At 60.7% G+C, this 16,412-nt stretch overlaps 5 protein-coding genes across 5 annotated transcripts; 2 read left to right on the top strand and 3 right to left on the bottom strand.

The window, feature by feature from the left end:
• Positions 1–4,116: 4,116 nt before the first annotated feature.
• GGS23DRAFT_601981 (Pkinase-domain-containing protein) lies at positions 4,117–6,780 on the top strand (the record flags this gene model as incomplete). The annotated part of the gene is made up of 3 exons (XM_051519255.1): positions 4,117–6,150; positions 6,218–6,317; positions 6,371–6,780. The coding sequence occupies 3 exons, from the start codon at positions 4,117–4,119 to the stop codon at positions 6,778–6,780; spliced, it is 2,544 nt and encodes an 847-aa protein (XP_051376759.1).
• A 1,762-nt stretch (positions 6,781–8,542) lies between these two features.
• GGS23DRAFT_8784 (yeats family-domain-containing protein) lies at positions 8,543–10,014 on the bottom strand. Its single transcript, XM_051521363.1, has 3 exons — positions 9,887–10,014; positions 8,766–9,684; positions 8,543–8,699 (listed from the first exon to the last, which is right to left on the bottom strand). The coding sequence occupies exon 2, from the start codon at positions 9,632–9,634 to the stop codon at positions 8,807–8,809; it is 828 nt and encodes a 275-aa protein (XP_051376758.1). The 5' UTR covers positions 9,635–9,684; positions 9,887–10,014; the 3' UTR covers positions 8,543–8,699; positions 8,766–8,806.
• Positions 10,015–10,511: 497 nt separating this feature from the next.
• On the top strand, positions 10,512–11,464 carry GGS23DRAFT_591847 (uncharacterized protein; the record flags this gene model as incomplete). The annotated part of the gene is made up of 2 exons (XM_051517792.1): positions 10,512–10,591; positions 10,738–11,464. The coding sequence occupies 2 exons, from the start codon at positions 10,512–10,514 to the stop codon at positions 11,462–11,464; spliced, it is 807 nt and encodes a 268-aa protein (XP_051376757.1).
• A 260-nt stretch (positions 11,465–11,724) lies between these two features.
• GGS23DRAFT_601979 (SYF2 splicing factor-domain-containing protein) lies at positions 11,725–12,519 on the bottom strand (the record flags this gene model as incomplete). Its single annotated transcript, XM_051519254.1, has 1 exon — positions 11,725–12,519. The coding sequence occupies one exon, from the start codon at positions 12,517–12,519 to the stop codon at positions 11,725–11,727; it is 795 nt and encodes a 264-aa protein (XP_051376756.1).
• A 694-nt stretch (positions 12,520–13,213) lies between these two features.
• On the bottom strand, positions 13,214–14,919 carry GGS23DRAFT_543783 (uncharacterized protein). Its single transcript, XM_051514866.1, has one exon. The coding sequence runs from the start codon at positions 14,526–14,528 to the stop codon at positions 13,962–13,964; it is 567 nt and encodes a 188-aa protein (XP_051376755.1). The 5' UTR covers positions 14,529–14,919; the 3' UTR covers positions 13,214–13,961.
• Positions 14,920–16,412: the final 1,493 nt, after the last annotated feature.

Below are 16,412 nucleotides of genomic sequence, written 5' to 3'. Positions count from 1 at the left end.
TAGGACGAGTGGAACAGGGCGCTGGCCGGGTCGAGAGAGGATGACATCCCATATCCCGTTAGCGCGCAGTGATAATATCCGCACGTAGTCGTAGGTAGCCACACACAATCACGGGGAAGAGGCGATCCTAGACTCGGAGTCTTATCTAAGAATATATATGTACACATATATGTTATTGTTATTATTCGCAGATGATGACACCGGCCGAAGCCGTCAATACTGACGCCTAACTGGCAATATTCGCGGCCGCACTCGGGCATCGGGAATACTGGAGAGCCGGGGAACTTACAAGTCGGTGTCATGTATTTATACACGTGTGCGCGCGCGCGCGTAGGATAATGGTATATATGAGTACTCATATTTGCTCGTTAGGGACAGATAAGCATGACTGGAAGCCGTCCGTCCAATTTCTCGGATGCTCGATGCACGTCACACAGTACGGTATTGGACGATATTATGGGATGGGAACGGGGGACGGGGACGGGGAATGGGGGCAAGCGAGGGAGGGATGGGAGCGCATCCCATGTGGTCAGTGGACTTATGCACCCTCTTAGGCATTGCCGATCTATGATCAATCAATTGATAAATCACAGACACAAACGGTAGTGATAATAATGGCAATAATAATCTATGGGAGAAGTCTCCGACTCGACAACACCTCGAGACAGAACCATAGTAACACATAAGCACCTCCTAAACCGCCCAGGACCTCAGCCAGGAGGGCTCGGAGGAATCGGAAGGGATCGTCGCTCGGTGCGTTAAGCTTACCACCCTGGGCACGGGTGTTTTTCCTGCTGTTATTCTTATTGTTACAACGATCCCGACTTGCTCTGTCAGGTGCCTGACTGTATTGGCACACAGCACACACGTACATATATAAAGTCTCTGCTTTCTTTTGGGCAGTGGTTTCGGTGTAATGGGGGTCGGGGAGGGATTCAATTCGATCCTACGGAAAGGAACTGCTTCTCGTAACTGTCCCGACACGGGATGGCTGGCGTATGCGTGTAGAGTTGTATAGGCTGTGTTAGGATGCAGGTATCTAATGCAACGGCATGTGTCAATATAGTACGAGTGTATCGATTTACGGGATATTATCCCTCTGCCTCCCTACCAATACATGATGACCTTAGGTAGGTACCGGATACATCAGGGCCGTGCGCGTTGGGGTTTACTGTGGAGGATGGACTGTTTTCGACGCTCTCCTCCCCCTTTTCTTTTCGCCTCCCCCCTTTCTCCTTTTCCTGTTTCCCCCCCTCCCGCCTGTCCCTTTTAGCAGCGGACGGGGTTGAGCGGGTAGCATCTCATGTAATATTCAGTACGTAACTGGGTAAGGCGTCGGGCTATCAGGTAACTTCTCGCCCGCGCAAACATGTGCGTACAGACATCAGATCTCACCTAGGTACGTGTGTGTATGCCTCATGCTACCTAAGCCGGGCAAATCCCCGTAGCGGCAGGCTGCTAATAGCTTAGCCATCTTTACCTGTTATCGGCCTCTGCAAGCGGGACGCTAATATGGCTGCTCGCCACCCGTATTACTAGGAGACAGGTAACTGTTATACATAGAACGTCTACCTAAGGTAGGTAGGTACTTGGTAGGTGTGGTAGGCAGGTAGGTAGGCATGTACTTGACAAGGATTTCCCATCTGTCCCTGTGGACGGGTTATTCTGTACCTAATTGTATTGCTCGGTGTGGACCTCGAGTTCCGTCCATTTGCTACGGGTCGCTTCAGGGACAAAATCTTGGCGGCGCCAATCGAGAAGGCAACCGAGGTCCCCTTAGGCACGGAGCCCTTAGGAGCTGCTAGCACCAACGTTAGCTGAGCTTTAGGGCTTACCCGCCTGCGTCCGGGCCTCTTCGGTGCTGACAGCCCTAGAGTAGCAGAATCCCACTATGTCGCATCCCTCCATAGCCCCCAAACTCCTTTGTCAAGTGTTTCAGACTCGACTTGCGCCGCGACAGCACCCGGCGCCGATTTGACGACGCACTTTTAGCTCCTACTAGTAGGTATAGAGAGCCTATAGAGAGGGAAATGCTGGGCTGGTCTGTCGCCTGCGCGCAGATGCGTATGTCCCTGATTGGAATGCTCGACGTGCCCTCGTAGTGATTGTTGATTGACGGACGGCCGAGGGATCCCACGGTTCCCTCTAATAGGGGGATATTCGAGATTGAGTGGGGAGTGGAGGGGGGAGAGAGTCGATTGTAGGTATGAGTAGGGAGGAACACCATCATTTTTGTGGCGTTGATCTATAATAGGTAGGGTTGCCTTGGGTACCTGATACCCGCACACATATCCAGAGAAAAGGCCAGGGTGTGTAGGTAGGTACCGTAACGTCTGTGTAGGGGTATTGTATGTCTGTATGTCTTGTCTGTACCTGCACGCGTGTCTCTCCCCTGACCGGACGGATACGTGCTGTGTGGGAGCAGAGAGGAGAGGTCGAGTTGAGTCGAGGTGGGTTTCGCCCCGTCAGCCCGCCTGGCAAAGTCCTGGTCCTGTCTCTTTTTAGAATGAAGAGGACCAATCGCCAGCTGCATCCTGCTCCTCTCGGCGCAGGCACAACACCACCCCCCCCCCCAATCCCCCCCAAGCACCCGCATACTCATACAGAGAACACCACACATTACATTACATCCGCAGGCTTCTCCGTCACCTCGCTCACCTCACTCACGCATTCGACACACACCCCCCCTTCCCATCCCATCCGCATCTCACATCCACTTCCATATCCACGTCCGCTGTCCGCATCCACGTCCCGTATCCATCTTATATCCATACCCGTATATCCACCCAGCGCCGAGCACACAGAACACCTATACACACACACGCACACACCCACGCTTCCACGCACCTACGCGGATACGTCCTCCTCGCGCTCGTATGCACATCTATACAGCGCATACACGCACACGCACACACGCAGCCGCTTCTAGAACCAGTCCAGCCTTCTATACACCCTCCTGCGAGAGACTCCGTTGAGCGACCCGCGATACCTTGCCCGTCGATTTCCACCCTGCCCCGTTCGAGTTCGTCACCGCAGTAAGCGAATTGGTCCTGGCAGCGGCAGCGGCAGCGGCAGCGGCAATACCTGCACCAGCGCCAGCAGCACTAGTAGCAGCAGCACTAGTAGCAGACGAACCCCGGCATTTCGAGGGTGCATTGATGCTTGGGGTTTCGGATGTGAAGTCGAGCCGCCAGTTTTGTTTCTTTCTCTCCCGATTTGGCCGGCTTCTTTGAAATCAACCCGAGACAGGCGCCCTCGACTAGACCCAACGTGTAGAGCGAGTCGAGCCGTGCGACGCTTTATTCTTTTCCTCGAGTCGGTTCAACCTCGCCGCCTGGGGCTCGACGAGAACCTCCCATGTTCGAATTGGTATCCATCCCTCGCGCCCTCGATATCCCTCCGCGCGGCATCCATTGGGGTGAGTTGACCCGATGTGCACCCCCTCCCCTCCCCCTCCCCTCTTCGCTTCTTGCCCGTTTGTATCCTTGTGTGCATCCTATGCCGGCTCGATTTCGATGCGGCGTCGTCTTTCCCTCTCTCTCTCTCTCTCTCTCTCTCTCTTTCGTCTCTGGGACTCCTGGGCAGGCCTGGAACTAACGGCGTGGCGCGCGTAGTGCCTCTCGGATTGAACAGCGCCCGTCTCCGCTGAGCGCTCCCTCCCCGTCTCGTGGCTCGCCGGCGGACGTAATAATAACTGCTACTAATTTACCTCGTCTTCTATCCGCCTCGTCGTCGCGGCCGCCGCGACAGCTCACCCCTCTCGCTCTATCCTGCCCGCTATGGCAGCGCCGAACAGGTATGTGCAATTGCTGCGATTCGCTTGTTGGGCGGCCGCAGTCAGGTCGTCTGGTTTTATGCCGTGGCGTGGTGCTTATCATCGTGGCCTCCCTGCAAATCGTGTGTGTCCGTGTGTGCTGTCCACAGCGCGCCCGCGGGCATCCCAGGCCTGCAAAACCCGCATTCGCTCGGTTATGGGTGCGGGCTGACCTGGTTTTTTTTCTCCCTCTCCATCATGGAGGCTGGCCCTCGGTTTCCTACCGTGCCTTACCTGCTCCACTTGGGAATTATTGACTGACCATGGGTCGTAAAAACAGCGCCTACTCTACTGGCCAGTTTATGAACCCTGGTCCCGCACCTCGACCACCAACTGACCGACCACGCCTCAATCTCACCCCTAACACCAACCTACCCGGAAGCATGACAAACGTAGTCTCGTCGCCCATTACACGCACCGCCGCTTCCACCTACACAGGCTCTACTATCTCTTTACCACTAGCTCGCGAGCGATCCAACCAGATGGATGGCCTAGGCGGTGTCGCCGTCATCAAGGAGGGCTGGGCGCACGTGAAGGAGAGCAGGAACTTCATCCAGCCCTGGAAGCAAAAATACCTGATTCTGCGCAAGGAGGCCCTCGACTTCCACAAGACCGAAGGCGGCAAGGTCTCGTACACCCTTTTCCTGAAGGATGTCGTCAATGTAGGGCGAGTCGAGGCCGCCGGCACCATCTTCGAGATCAAGAGACACACGAATGGTTCTTCGAACAGCCCCGGCGACGACGACGGCTCGATACGCACCTTGAACATCAGGGTGAAGAGCGACGATGACCTCTACGATTGGATCGACCTCCTCTACGGTCGGTGTCCCACCATGGGCGGCGTGAGCAATCCGACCAACTTCTCTCACGCGGTACACGTCGGGTTCGATCCTCAGACCGGTCAATTCGTGGGATTGCCCCCCGAGTGGTCGAAGCTGCTGAACTCCTCTGCTATTACCCAAGAGGACTACGAGCGGAACCCACAGGCTGTCTTCGAGGTCTTGGATTTCTACTCCGACCTCACGAAGCGAGCAGACAACCCCCAACAGTACGCGGGTCCCACTCCCACGCCCCTCGGCGGCCAGCCGAACAAGCCGCAGCTCAGCTACGGAGGCGGCGGCGGCGCTTCTGTCGCCCCGCCTCGGCCGATGCCGCCTTCGCAGCAACGGACCAACTATGGCTCGCCGTCTCAGGCTTCCACTCCGCCGCGACCCAGCCCACCAGACATGTCGCAGCGGCCACAGATGCAGAGTACAGGGTCTAGCTACGGCCAGTCCCCGGACGCGGCACGCGAGGAGCAGCAACGTCAGAAGCAACTCGAACTCCAGAGGCAGCGAGAGATGGAAGAGCAGAGCCGACGCGAATTGGAAGCCTACAATGCCTCTCTGCCGAAGAAGAAAGTACCTCTTGCTCAGCAGGAGATTGGTGGATACGGTGGCCCTTCGGCACCAGCAGACCGCTATAATCCTAGCCGAGCAGCTCCTCCTGCGCCAAAAGCCTCCAATCAGCAGGTCAACGGTCTCCGTGCGCAACGGCCTGCTCCACCAGCACCCGGCTCATCGAATCCTGCGCCTGCAAACCGACCCGTGATGACTCCCCAGTCAAGCGCGAGCTCTATGCAATCCTCCCAGTCGAGCCAATCCGCTCAGCGCATGCCGCCACAGCAATCGTCGGCTCCTCGATACCCGAACAACGGTAACGGCGCGTCGCAACCCCGGACGAATGGGCAGGCTCAGAACCAGGCGGCGGCGGCCGCCGCCGCCGCGCGCCTGCCTGCTACTGTTAAGCCTCTTAATGTCCCGGCGAAGCCTAGCCAGCAGCAGAGTGACGGCGTCAAAGCCGCAGAGGCCGCCCTTACGGCTAAGCCGTCCGCGGCGGAGCGGAAGCAGGATGTTCGCATGTCTACGATGTCGGAGAAAGAAGTTATGGCCAGGCTTATCGAAGTCGTGTCCAAGGACGACCCCAACTTGTCGTACGCGAAGCAGAAGAAGATCGGCCAGGGAGCTTCGGGCTCCGTCTACGTGGCAAAGGTCAAGGAAACGTCTCTTTCTCCCGTCGCTCGAGAGGTTCTCCGCTCCCAGGGCTCCAGGGCCCAGGTGGCTATCAAGCAGATGGATCTCGCGCACCAACCGCGCAAGGAACTCATCGTGAACGAAATCATGGTCATGAAGGATAGCAAACACCGAAACATTGTCAACTTCCTCGACGCCTTCCTCCGCAACAACAATGCCGAGCTGTGGGTGGTTATGGAGTACATGGAGGGTGGCGCCTTGACCGATGTCATCGACAACAACCCCGTCATTACTGAGGAACAGATTTCTACCATCTGCCTCGAGGTAAGCGTGATGAGATTCGGGTAACCAACCCCCTTGCCTAGCTTACGCTAATCAAACGTACGTGCAGACGTGCCGTGGATTGCAACACCTGCACTCCCAAAACATCATCCACCGTGATATCAAGAGCGACAACGTCCTCCTGGACGCTCGCGGAAACGTGAAAATCAGTGAGTTTGCCTAGATGAGCTACGCAGGAGAATTGGACTAACAAAGAAAACAGCCGATTTTGGTTTCTGCGCGAAGCTTACCGAAACCAAGTCGAAGCGCGCGACCATGGTCGGGACGCCGTACTGGATGGCCCCCGAGGTCGTGAAGCAGAAGGAGTACGGCCCGAAAGTCGATATTTGGTCCTTGGGTATCATGGCGATCGAGATGATCGAGTCCGAGCCCCCGTACCTCAACGAGGAGCCTCTCAAGGCTCTCTATCTCATCGCAACCAACGGTACCCCTCGCCTGAAGAAGCCCGAGAAGCTGAGCAAGGAGCTCAAGGCTTTCCTGTCCGTATGCCTCTGCGTCGATGTTAAGAGCCGTGCTTCAGCGGACGAGCTCCTCCAGCACGACTTCTTGAAGCATGGTTGCCCGCTCGGAAGCCTCTCCGAGCTGCTTGCCTTCCGAAAGCACGCGAAATAAGCGCGCGTCGCTAAAGCTGATGACGATATCCTATTCCTTAATTGTTGGGTTTTGATCTCAAAGGTGGTTTCCCCGTGCGTTGCCGGCGGCGATCTGAATTGCCCGCTTCCGGAGCGTCATATAACATTTCCCCTCCAGTAGCGGCGTTGGGAGGGGACGATTATTCATCTGCGTCCCAAGATTTGCGTAGAAAAGCCGGTCGCCATTTGGGAGACATAGAAGAAGGGTGGGGGCATTTTCATGTAGCATCGTTATGGATATGCGGTGCATTCATCGAACGAGAGTCGCGCATATCACCAGGGAGCGCCTCTTCCACATGCACGGCGTCGACCGGGTTCCCTCCCCTCACTCCCCCTAAGCCGAAGACGACGCGAATATGTTATTGGATTCATAGCAATGGCCTGGTTGCATAGAGAGGGGACACGCGGAGACCCGCGGAGGCATGATAAATATACCATGGAGAGACTTCGGCAGCCTTCTTGTTTTCCTTCACCGATTTCTTTTTCTCACGAGCGCCCGAGAGACGGGCTACGCGGTCCCGAAGTTCGAGAAATTCGACGTTCGATTGTTTCCTTTTCTTTTCCTTTCATCTTCTCTCAGCAGGGCAAGCAGGCGGGAAGACGAAAGATGAGGGGTTGAGGCGTGGACGTGGAAGGCGACGTGTATGTGAGTAAGTAATCAATCCATCCTGCGAGAAAGAAAGAGTAAGAGAGAGAGAGGAGAGAGAGAGAGAGAGACCCCCCTCGAGTATAGAGCAATAAAAAGGAAAGCGACAATACACGAGAAGGGAAGAGAGATCGGACTCGGGGCGTCGTCTTGTCCCTCTACTTGCTCCTAGACGTGCTCGTTTTCTTCTTCGGCCTCGTCGTCGTCGTAGTAGCCAGTAGCAGAGCAGTAGTAGAGGCCGGGTTTAGATATGTGTGTGAGATGCAGAGGCTCTTAGCGTACGCCCAACTCTGCTTCCCCCTCGCTCCGCCCCGCGCGCGCGCACTCTAGGCATCGTTGTCCAGCGGCCGCTTACCTGGCGGCGATGGCGCGGTGCGGTAAGGGGGTGAGGCGCATGCTACGTTCCGACATGTGGACGACCGCGCGCGGTCGGTCGGGGTGGGTAGCGAGGCAAGCTGAGAGAGAGAGAGAGAGAGAGAGAGAGCACGCGGTGCAGGGAGGAAGGGTGTCGAAGCATTTAGCGACGTCTCGAGAGGAGCGAGAGGAAAGAAGGAACGGGAGAGCGAGCTGGAGGGGGTCCGGAGTTGGCTGCGCGCGGCGAGGCGGCACGGTCGGCATATTCGCATATTCACCTAGCGTCGCGGATACGACGCTGCATTAGAGAAAGAGAGGGAGGGAGAGAGGCTCATATGGAACTGCTCTACGGCGCCGGGCGCCGGGCCCGTTTCCCTAGACGCGGAGACGGCGAGCGTCCGGCGGTTCCGCCCTACGTGCAAGCTAGCTGCCGCGAAGCCCCCTTTCCTGATCGCCACCGCGTTGAACGGATCGATAAGTTGAACGGCTGGCGAGGCAGACCTCTCGACGTCTTCTCTCTCTCACCCTCCTCCCGCCCTTCCTAGATCCGAGTCGAAAACACCAGCGCCCAAGGTGCGTGTGCACTTCTGTCGCGCCGACGCGTCTCTAAAGATGGTCCTAAAAAAAACGACGGGGCGGCTTACCCCCCCCCCCCTACCTAATGCTACGCCTAAACACCGGTGCAGATATGTAAATGCGCTAATTTCAATACCGAGATCCGTGCCGTCGGCTTTGCCCACAGGGCAAGGCTATCTATACTCGCCGCCCTTTTTCTTCTTGTGGTTTTTCGCCGCTGTCGCCGCGCCCGCGATGCGGTAGAGCGGGCGAGGCCACCGTACCTTCCCCCTCTTTACCAGCGCCTGGGCTTGCGGCGGTTGCGCTTGGGTCTCGTCGTGGTGCTGCCGCCACGTTAGCATGTTCCGGGACGGTATCGCGGCGCGGCGCGGCGCTCGCTCGCTCGGTACCTTTGAGAGGCTTCGTCGCCCTGGCTTCCCCGGGGGACGTCCTACGCGCCGGGGGCAGCCGCGGCGGCGGCCTTGAGCTCGGCGAGCTCGGCCTCCTTGGCCTTGATGGTGCGGTCCATCTCGGCGACCATCTGGCTGACCTTCTCCTCGGCCTCCCGGAGGCGTTTGATCTCGAGCTGCTCCGTCTCGCGGCTGAACGGCTGGCCGGGCCGGTTGGCGAGCGGGATCATGGCGCTGCGCTCCTTGACCTCGCCGTCGCCGTCGGCGGCCGCGGCCGCCTTGCCCTTGCCCTTGCCCTTGCCGCCGGCCGCGCCGCCGGCCTTGTCGCGCGCGCCCGACGTCAGCACCTTGTAGAAGTCCTCGAACGGCTCGTTGAAGAGCTGCTCCTCGTACACCCAGGCGACCACCTCGCCGCCGTTGCGCATCGCCTCCTTCTCGGCCTCGGTGCGGCCGTACGGGTGCAGGCGCAGGTGGTGGTACAGCGTCTGCGGCTTCTCGGCGGAGCGGCTGTCGTAGTAGAGGCGGATGGTGATCTCGAACTCGCCCCAGCCGGTCTCGTTGACGACGAAGGCGCGCTGGCGCTGGGCGGCGGGCTTGCCCTCGTTCTCCTTGGCGATGGTCTCGGCGTCGATGGTGCGCAGGTGGTTCGGGATGGACTCGTGCAGCTTGAACTGGACGCGCCGCAGCCAGTAGAAGATGTCGGTGCCGTCGATGCCCTTGACGAAGACCTGCCACGAGTGGGTGTGGTCGGCGGGGATGCCCGGGGGCCGCGGGTTGTCGGTGTCGTTGAAGGGGCGGGCGGTGGTGCCGTATATGAAGGGCCGGTAGATCTGCACGCCTTTGACGCGCTTGCCAGCAGGAGGCGCCATGACGGGGTCTCGGGCGGTGTGTAGCTCGCGGAGCGGTCGATGTGTATCGACTAGCGAAGATGGGTAAGCTGAGCGAGGAGAGGGGAGGGGAGTCGGTAGGAATTTAGGTCGGGTTGAGTATATAGGTATCTCTGGAGAAGGGGGCGAGAGAGGAAGACGGCGAGGGAGGATGGACTCTCTGCTGGACCGGTCGTACTGGATGGAGACTGGATTATGTAATCAAAGACGGGCAGAAAGCCGGTAGGTACCTACGTAACTATTTCCTGAGGTAAGAAGTCGCGGCCTGAGTATGTCAGGTTATCGGATTAGGCAGGCGCAGGCCAACGGGATATTTGAATCGTTAAAAGATCGAGCTTTCCTACCTAGGTACAGCTTGTGAAGCTGTCGTTATCTCTGAAAAGGCTATCGCTCTTTGCTGGGTGTTTTCAGCCTCGTCGATAGGCAGGGGTATGAGGCGGCCGTCCAATAATGTAGCCCGATAAGCTCGACCCCCGTCTTTCATCTGTGTAGGTACTACGCAGCGAGCTATCTTGTAGGTACCGTAGCCATGGCAGGCACATGGCAGATACATGGCGGATAACATGCCTCTAGGGACCTAAGGAGGTACCCATTTGTAGTCGGTACACCAGCGGATACCTTTCTTGCTCAGCCTTGCCCATCATCCGATGATGTCGATGGCTTGTTTAAGTCGGCCATTACAGCGTCACAATTCCTCTGGAGGCACTCCGACAACACTGCAATACGCCCCGTTCGACACCGAGGTATAGGCTCCCCACGGATTCGTACGGTGCTCCCTGCGCCCCCAGTTCGACACCACCATCTTACCACAGGGCCGGCAGCGTAGCCGGGTGCACACCACGTCCCCGTCGCATCCGCCATGTCGGCCAAGAGACTGATCGTATGCGGCGGCAACGGCTTTGTCGGGTCTAGGATATGCAAATATGCTGTGGCGCGCGGGTGGGACGTGACCTCAATTAGGTAGATGGCTCTTCTATAGCACGTGCATCTTCTGCAGCTATGCCCGATTCTTGTAACGGAACTCCCCTCCAGCCGTACCCATCTGCGCACCCGTGGAGGCAACCAAGCTAATCCGCCCGTGACAGCCGCTCCGGCGAGCCGAAATGGGGTGCCGTCGGCCCGTCGGCCACGCCTCCGCCGTGGGCCCGCAAGGTGTCCTGGGAGCGCGGCGACGTCCTGCGCCCGGCCAGCTATGCGCCGCTGCTCAAGGGCGCCGACTTCGTCGTCCACAGCCTCGGCATCCTGCTCGAGGCCGACTACAAGGGCGTCGTGAGCGGCGAGGTCTCCCCCGTCGCCGGCCTGCGCAGGCTGCTGGGCGCCGCGCCACCTGCCGCCGCCGCCGCCGCCGCCGACCGGCCCACCTACGAGAGCATGAACCGCGACAGCGCCCTCGCCCTCGCCGCCGAGGCCGCCCGCGAGGACGTCTCCGCCTTCGCCTACATCTCCGCCGCGAGCGGCGCCCCCGGGCTGCCCGCCCGGTACCTCAGCACGAAGCGCGAGGCCGAGAGCGTCATCGCGAGCCGGTTCCCGCGCATGCGCGGGCTCTTCCTCCGGCCCCCCTTCCTCTACGACAGCTCGCGCCCCGTCACCGTCGGCATGGCCGCCGTCACGGGGCTCGGCGCCGCCTTCAACGGCTTCACCCGCGGCGTCTTCGGCGGCTTTATGGGCGCCGCCGGCATCAAGCCCCTCAAGGTCGACATCGTCGCCGAGGCCGTCGTCGAGGGGCTCGGCGACGACGCCGTCAGCGGGCCCCTCGAACCCCCCGAGATCGAGGAGCTGGCGAACAAGTACTGGAGGAAGAGCATGCTCTGAACGAAGAGAAAGCAAAGGAAAAAAAAAAATCTAGGGGAAAAGTAATGTTAAAAATAATAGACGCCGAAAAAAAGGGAAGGCTGCTATATTCCTCGGGAGGCCAATGTCAATTTCTTCTTTTCGCCCTATTGTAGACTGTATCATAGCAACCCAACGCCACGATTTATGCCGGCTTCTCCTAGTTTATCATGTACCAGTACACACACAGCGCACGCCAATCTCACGGTAAGACCATCCCACTCCGTCGCGCCCTCTCCTCCCTAGATCATCGTCCCGCGCTCGAAGCTGTCGCGGATCTCGGCGGTGTACTTGTTGTAGAACCGGGCGAGCTTCTGGTTGAACTGCTTGTTCTTCTCGTTGATGTAGGTGACGTCGCCGTCGTCGCCGTTCTGGGCCATGCGCTCGCGGCGCTTGCGGAGGCGGGCGTCCTCGGCCTTGCGGAGCTCGGCGACGAGGCGGTCGACGGCGGCGCGGTCGGGCCGGTTCTCGGCGAAGGCGGTCGAGTCGGCGGTGGAGTAGAAGGTGCCGTCGCGGTCGACGGCGATGAGCTCGCCGTCCTCGGTCTCGACGATGTCGAGGCCGCCCGCCGCCGCCGCCCGCTCGACCGCCGCCTTCTTGTCGCGCTCGTACCGGTCCAGGTCCGGCGCCACCTCGCGCAGCTGCCGCCGGTACACCTTGCTGCTCTCGGCGCGGTAGTCCTGGAACGCGTTGTCGTCCCGCCGCGCCGCCTTCTTGCGCACCCGCCGGTCCCACCGCTCGCTCTCCTCCGCGGTCCAGTCCCACGCCCGCTTGCGCTCGAAGTCCTCGCCGGCCTCCTCCGTCTCCGCCTTGAGCAGCTTGTGCGTCGCGATGTCGCGCCGCCGGTTTAGCGACGCCAGCGCTGATGGGTCCGTCGCCAGCCGCTGCGACTCGCGCGCCGCCTCCGCCACGTTCTGGTCCGACGACGTCTTGGCCCGCGCCTGCAGCTCCCGGAACCGCGCCATCCGCTCCCTCGCCTTGTCGGCCGCCGAGGTGTCTGGCAGGGGGGGCTCCGAGGCAGAGGCTACCGTCGGCATTGGCTCATCCTCCTCGCTGAGGTGTTCGCGGCGTTTCTCTAACGCAGACTCGACCTCGGGTGTATTCTCAGGGGCATCTTTAGGTGCGTCCTCAAACGTGCCTTCAGGGACGTCTTGGGGTGCTTCTTCCGGAGCATCGTGAGGTGATTTTTCGGGGGCATCGTTAAGCGGGACGTCGGGCGCATCTATGGGTGCATCTATGGGTGCATCAACGTGTACATCGGCGGGCGCATCGCCAGGTGCATCGTCAACAGCAGGGGGTTGAGTGAGAGGCTCTTCTGTAGACGTTGGTGCCGGGGTATCTTGGGTGTCGGCGGCGGCCTTAGCAGCCTTCGAAGTCTTCCTTGTAGACTTGGTCGTTTTCCTCCTCTTTGCGGGGGCCATTTTAGGGGATTTGTGGATAGAGGAGACGGAGCGGGTTTGCTGCGAGGTTCTTGCGAAGGAGATGAGTGGTGTTGATGGTGCGTGTCGGTGATGGCGATGGGTGGTTTCGTGAGAGATGGAATTGGCCGGGCGGGCCTAATCTAACGCAGGTAGTGTTTTTAGGTACCTCCCCCACGGAGCACGGGACACCAAAATTCCGAGACACTCTGTTTTCCTAGCGGGTTATGTCAGCGCTCCCGCATAGAGTCATATTCAATTGGCAGGGCATCCGCTATATACTCATACATGCTTAACTACATACTGTAACGGTCATTTCCAAGGTATTTAACCCACTAAAGCCCGTCTGTCTAGCGCCATTTTCCCCTTTACCCCAGAAATCCGGGGAAGCTGTCACTAACGGCAAGCCCAAGCCTAGACGGGCATAATTAGCTAGGGGAATTTCCAGGAGCAGCAGCCCAGAAGGCACCCCCATCAGGCGCTCATCCCTCCGCCCTCCCCTCCTCCCCTCGTGCCAGCGTCTCTATCGAGCTGGTCTCGCGACGCAGCGCCGAGAGGCTCTTGCATGATGCGTAGGTGGCAGTGCATCATGTAGAGAAGCCGTTCAATTACCTGCGTTCTCTCTATACCTACCTACATAACTGGGCGTATTCGCACCATCTCCAAAACACCACACAATATAATATACCCGCCTGCTTACCCATTTGCCTGCTGGTTATACCTACCTCTGTGCGTGGCCTGCTGCCTGCCGACTTGCGAGACGTGATTGAAGCCCAAGATGTGAGCCCTCCCCATCTGGTACCCAATACCTGCTTCAGTACTCGGGCCGCACACCATTCCGTCGACATGCAGCGATTCGGCAGCCAGCGGGTGCTGCTCCCCTGGCGAGCACCGCCGCCGTCGCCGTCGCCGTCTCCGCAGACACGCTTCCAGCACGGCCACGTCCGGGCCCTGCACCGGCGGAAGGGTCCGGCGCGGCCGGCGCGGGCGAGCCACCGCATCTTCGAGGCCTCGAGGCTGCTGCTCGACCTCGACGCCGAGGACTGCCCCTACGTGCGGCCCTACCAGGAGAGCCTCGACGGCCTCCCGGACAGCGGCGTCCGCGCGCGCGCCCGCGCCCAGAAGCTCGTCCGCGCCCGCGTCGCCGCTTTCGAGCGTGACCACAGCGCCCGCCAGGCCGCCTTCGCCGCCACCCTGGGCGCCGGTCTCTTCCATGCCTGGCGGGTCACCGACCGCGACGTGCTCGCCGCCGCGCTCGCCGCCGCGCTTGCCGACGAGGCGCCCGCGGCGCCCGAGGGGCCGAAAGTCGAGGGAGGAGGGGAGGCGAGTGAAGTGGGGGCAGGAGAGAAGGCAGGACGGCAGGAAGTGGGAGGAGACGAAAAGGATCCGTCTCTCCTCGGCGACAGCGGTGCCCGCCACGAGGCCCGTGACCTCTTCGAGCGCAACGGCGTGCCCGACTGGGCGTGGTACACGCCGTCCAAGACGATCGCGTACTTGCTGCGCCGACAGCGGCTCACCCGGCAGCTGCAGCGGGACGAGCCCGGCCCGGGCGACGAGGAGCCGCTGCGGCGCGCGCTCGGCAAGTGCGACCGGTTCGTCGAGCTAGAGAGGCTCGTCGCGGACGTCATGCAGACCGCGGCAGGCTGCCGGCTCGTCTCGAGCTGCGCCGCGGCGCTGGGGCAGGCGTGCCGGGACACGGCCCAAACCGCCGCGGCGCCCGCCGAGGACACGCTCGCCTTCCTCAACAACGTGGTGCTGAACCTGCGCTCGCGCGGGCTGGCCGCGCCGCTGCCGATCCTGTGGGTCGCTCACGACGCCTCGCTGGCGTGCCGCGCCTTCAGCGCCACGCAGATGCACTTCAGGATGCTCGCCGAGGCCGGCGGCCAGCTCGGGTACGACGAGGCGCTCCGCGCCCTCCAGACCCTGCAGGCCTCGGTGGCCCAGCTCCGGCGCCGCGGCGGCGCCGCCGGCCCCCAGGCCCCTCCGGACGCCGCCTCCCAGCTCCTCGCGCTATACGGCCTGCTCACCGGCCAGCTGGTCGGCGAGAGCGCCCCGCAGCCGTCGCTCGGCGACTTCATCGCGGCGGCTGGCGGCGGCCCGGCCCTCGCGCCGTACGTCGCCTGCCTCGCGCAGCTGGGCGCCTTCCGCACCATGTGGCACGTGTGGCGCGGCCTCGCCATCCGCGAAGAAGAAGGGCAGCAGCTCGCGAGCCCCCCCGAGGAGCGGGCGCGGGCCTTCGGGCGCGCGATCCGCGCCGCCCTCCGGGCCCACAGCCGGAGCTGCCTCTCGGCGCTGGTGGCGGCGCCCGAGTTCTCGCTCGTCGCGCCGACCTACGACGGCGACTTCCGGCTCGACATGGAGGCCATCCTCCGGACGAACGACGCCGCGGCGGCCGCGGCAAGTAGTGACGGTGGCGGCGACCCGGGGCAGGAGCAGGAGCAGGCTGGGCCGGGCCCGGATCTACAGGAGGAGGAGAAGGGGGAGGCGAGCGACAACGGCCACGGCGACGTCCCGGCGCACCCGACCGAGAGCGACGAGGAGATCCGCAGGATCTTCAGCAAGAAGTCGGCCAAGGATGCGATGGGGGAGCTGCGGGCCTGTTTCGCCCGCTGGCTGTCGTCGCAGGAGGGCCCCAGCGGGATCAAGCCCCAGCGGCCGCCCGACGCGCCGGTTTGGCAACCCACCCGCACGCACATCAGGAGGTTGAAAATAGGGACTTGGCGTCGCATCGACGGCTCGCCCGGAGTAATCGAGATAAGCGGGCCCCGTAGACAGGGAGGCAATCGGAGGGCGTAGTAGGCGGAGAGGACTTGGGATGGGTGGGACCGCCATTGTTCTAGGCTAGCCCCCTAGGGGCTGGGCTAAACCGGGCTGAGGAGATCGTCGGCGCGTTCGCGACAGCGTTATTTCGCAAGACATTGCTGCACAGGTTGTCTGTTATGTTTTTTCTTCACTTTTTTTTCTCACCTAGCATCCAGCGCGGCGCTTCTCGCGGCATAGGGACATCTGTGTATATAGGGGTAGAGGAAACCACGCAGCAGATCTAAGGCCGCCGAGTCCTGAACTAGGTTGATCAAGAGGTTCGACGACAACACTTCACGCGAGCGGAGAGACGAGGCAAGGGAGAGAAAGACTCCAGGTTGGCTTTTGCCTTTCGTATACTTACGTACGGACCCTTGCCGTATTTACAAAATTACACAACTTTGAACGAAGGCGTCTCAAGTTCCCCCCTTCTCTTCCCTGCCTCCTCTATTTCTCTCTCTCTCTCCTTCTCCCCGTCCTCTCTCCCTCTCTCTACTCCCTTCTCCCCTCACTTCTCCTCGTTGGGCAGCGCACGCGCAGGACTACCTGCACCAAACACCTCGAAGCTTTCCGCCCGCGGCGGCATGACATATATCTCTTATCTCTGCGCTCATGCAAGATGTGCGCACGCAGGGCCAGCGAGAGAGCACGCATGCACCGCGTCCCGAGCCCGGGCCCTGCGCCACGCCTCACCGGGGAAGCCTTTTGGG

Source organism: Durotheca rogersii, assembly GCF_024521655.1.
Source record: "Durotheca rogersii strain YMJ 92031201 chromosome Unknown GGS23scaffold_1, whole genome shotgun sequence".
NCBI classification, from domain to species: domain Eukaryota; kingdom Fungi; phylum Ascomycota; class Sordariomycetes; order Xylariales; family Xylariaceae; genus Durotheca; species Durotheca rogersii.
This window is presented reverse-complemented; position numbering and strand designations above follow the sequence as displayed.

Coding starts and splice junctions, on each gene's coding strand:
- GGS23DRAFT_8784 (XM_051521363.1), bottom strand. CDS start 9,634: ATGGCGCCTCCTGCTGGCAAGCGCGTCAAAGGCGTGCAGATCTACCGG.
- GGS23DRAFT_543783 (XM_051514866.1), bottom strand. CDS start 14,528: ATGACGTCCGCGACGAGCCTCTCTAGCTCGACGAACCGGTCGCACTTG.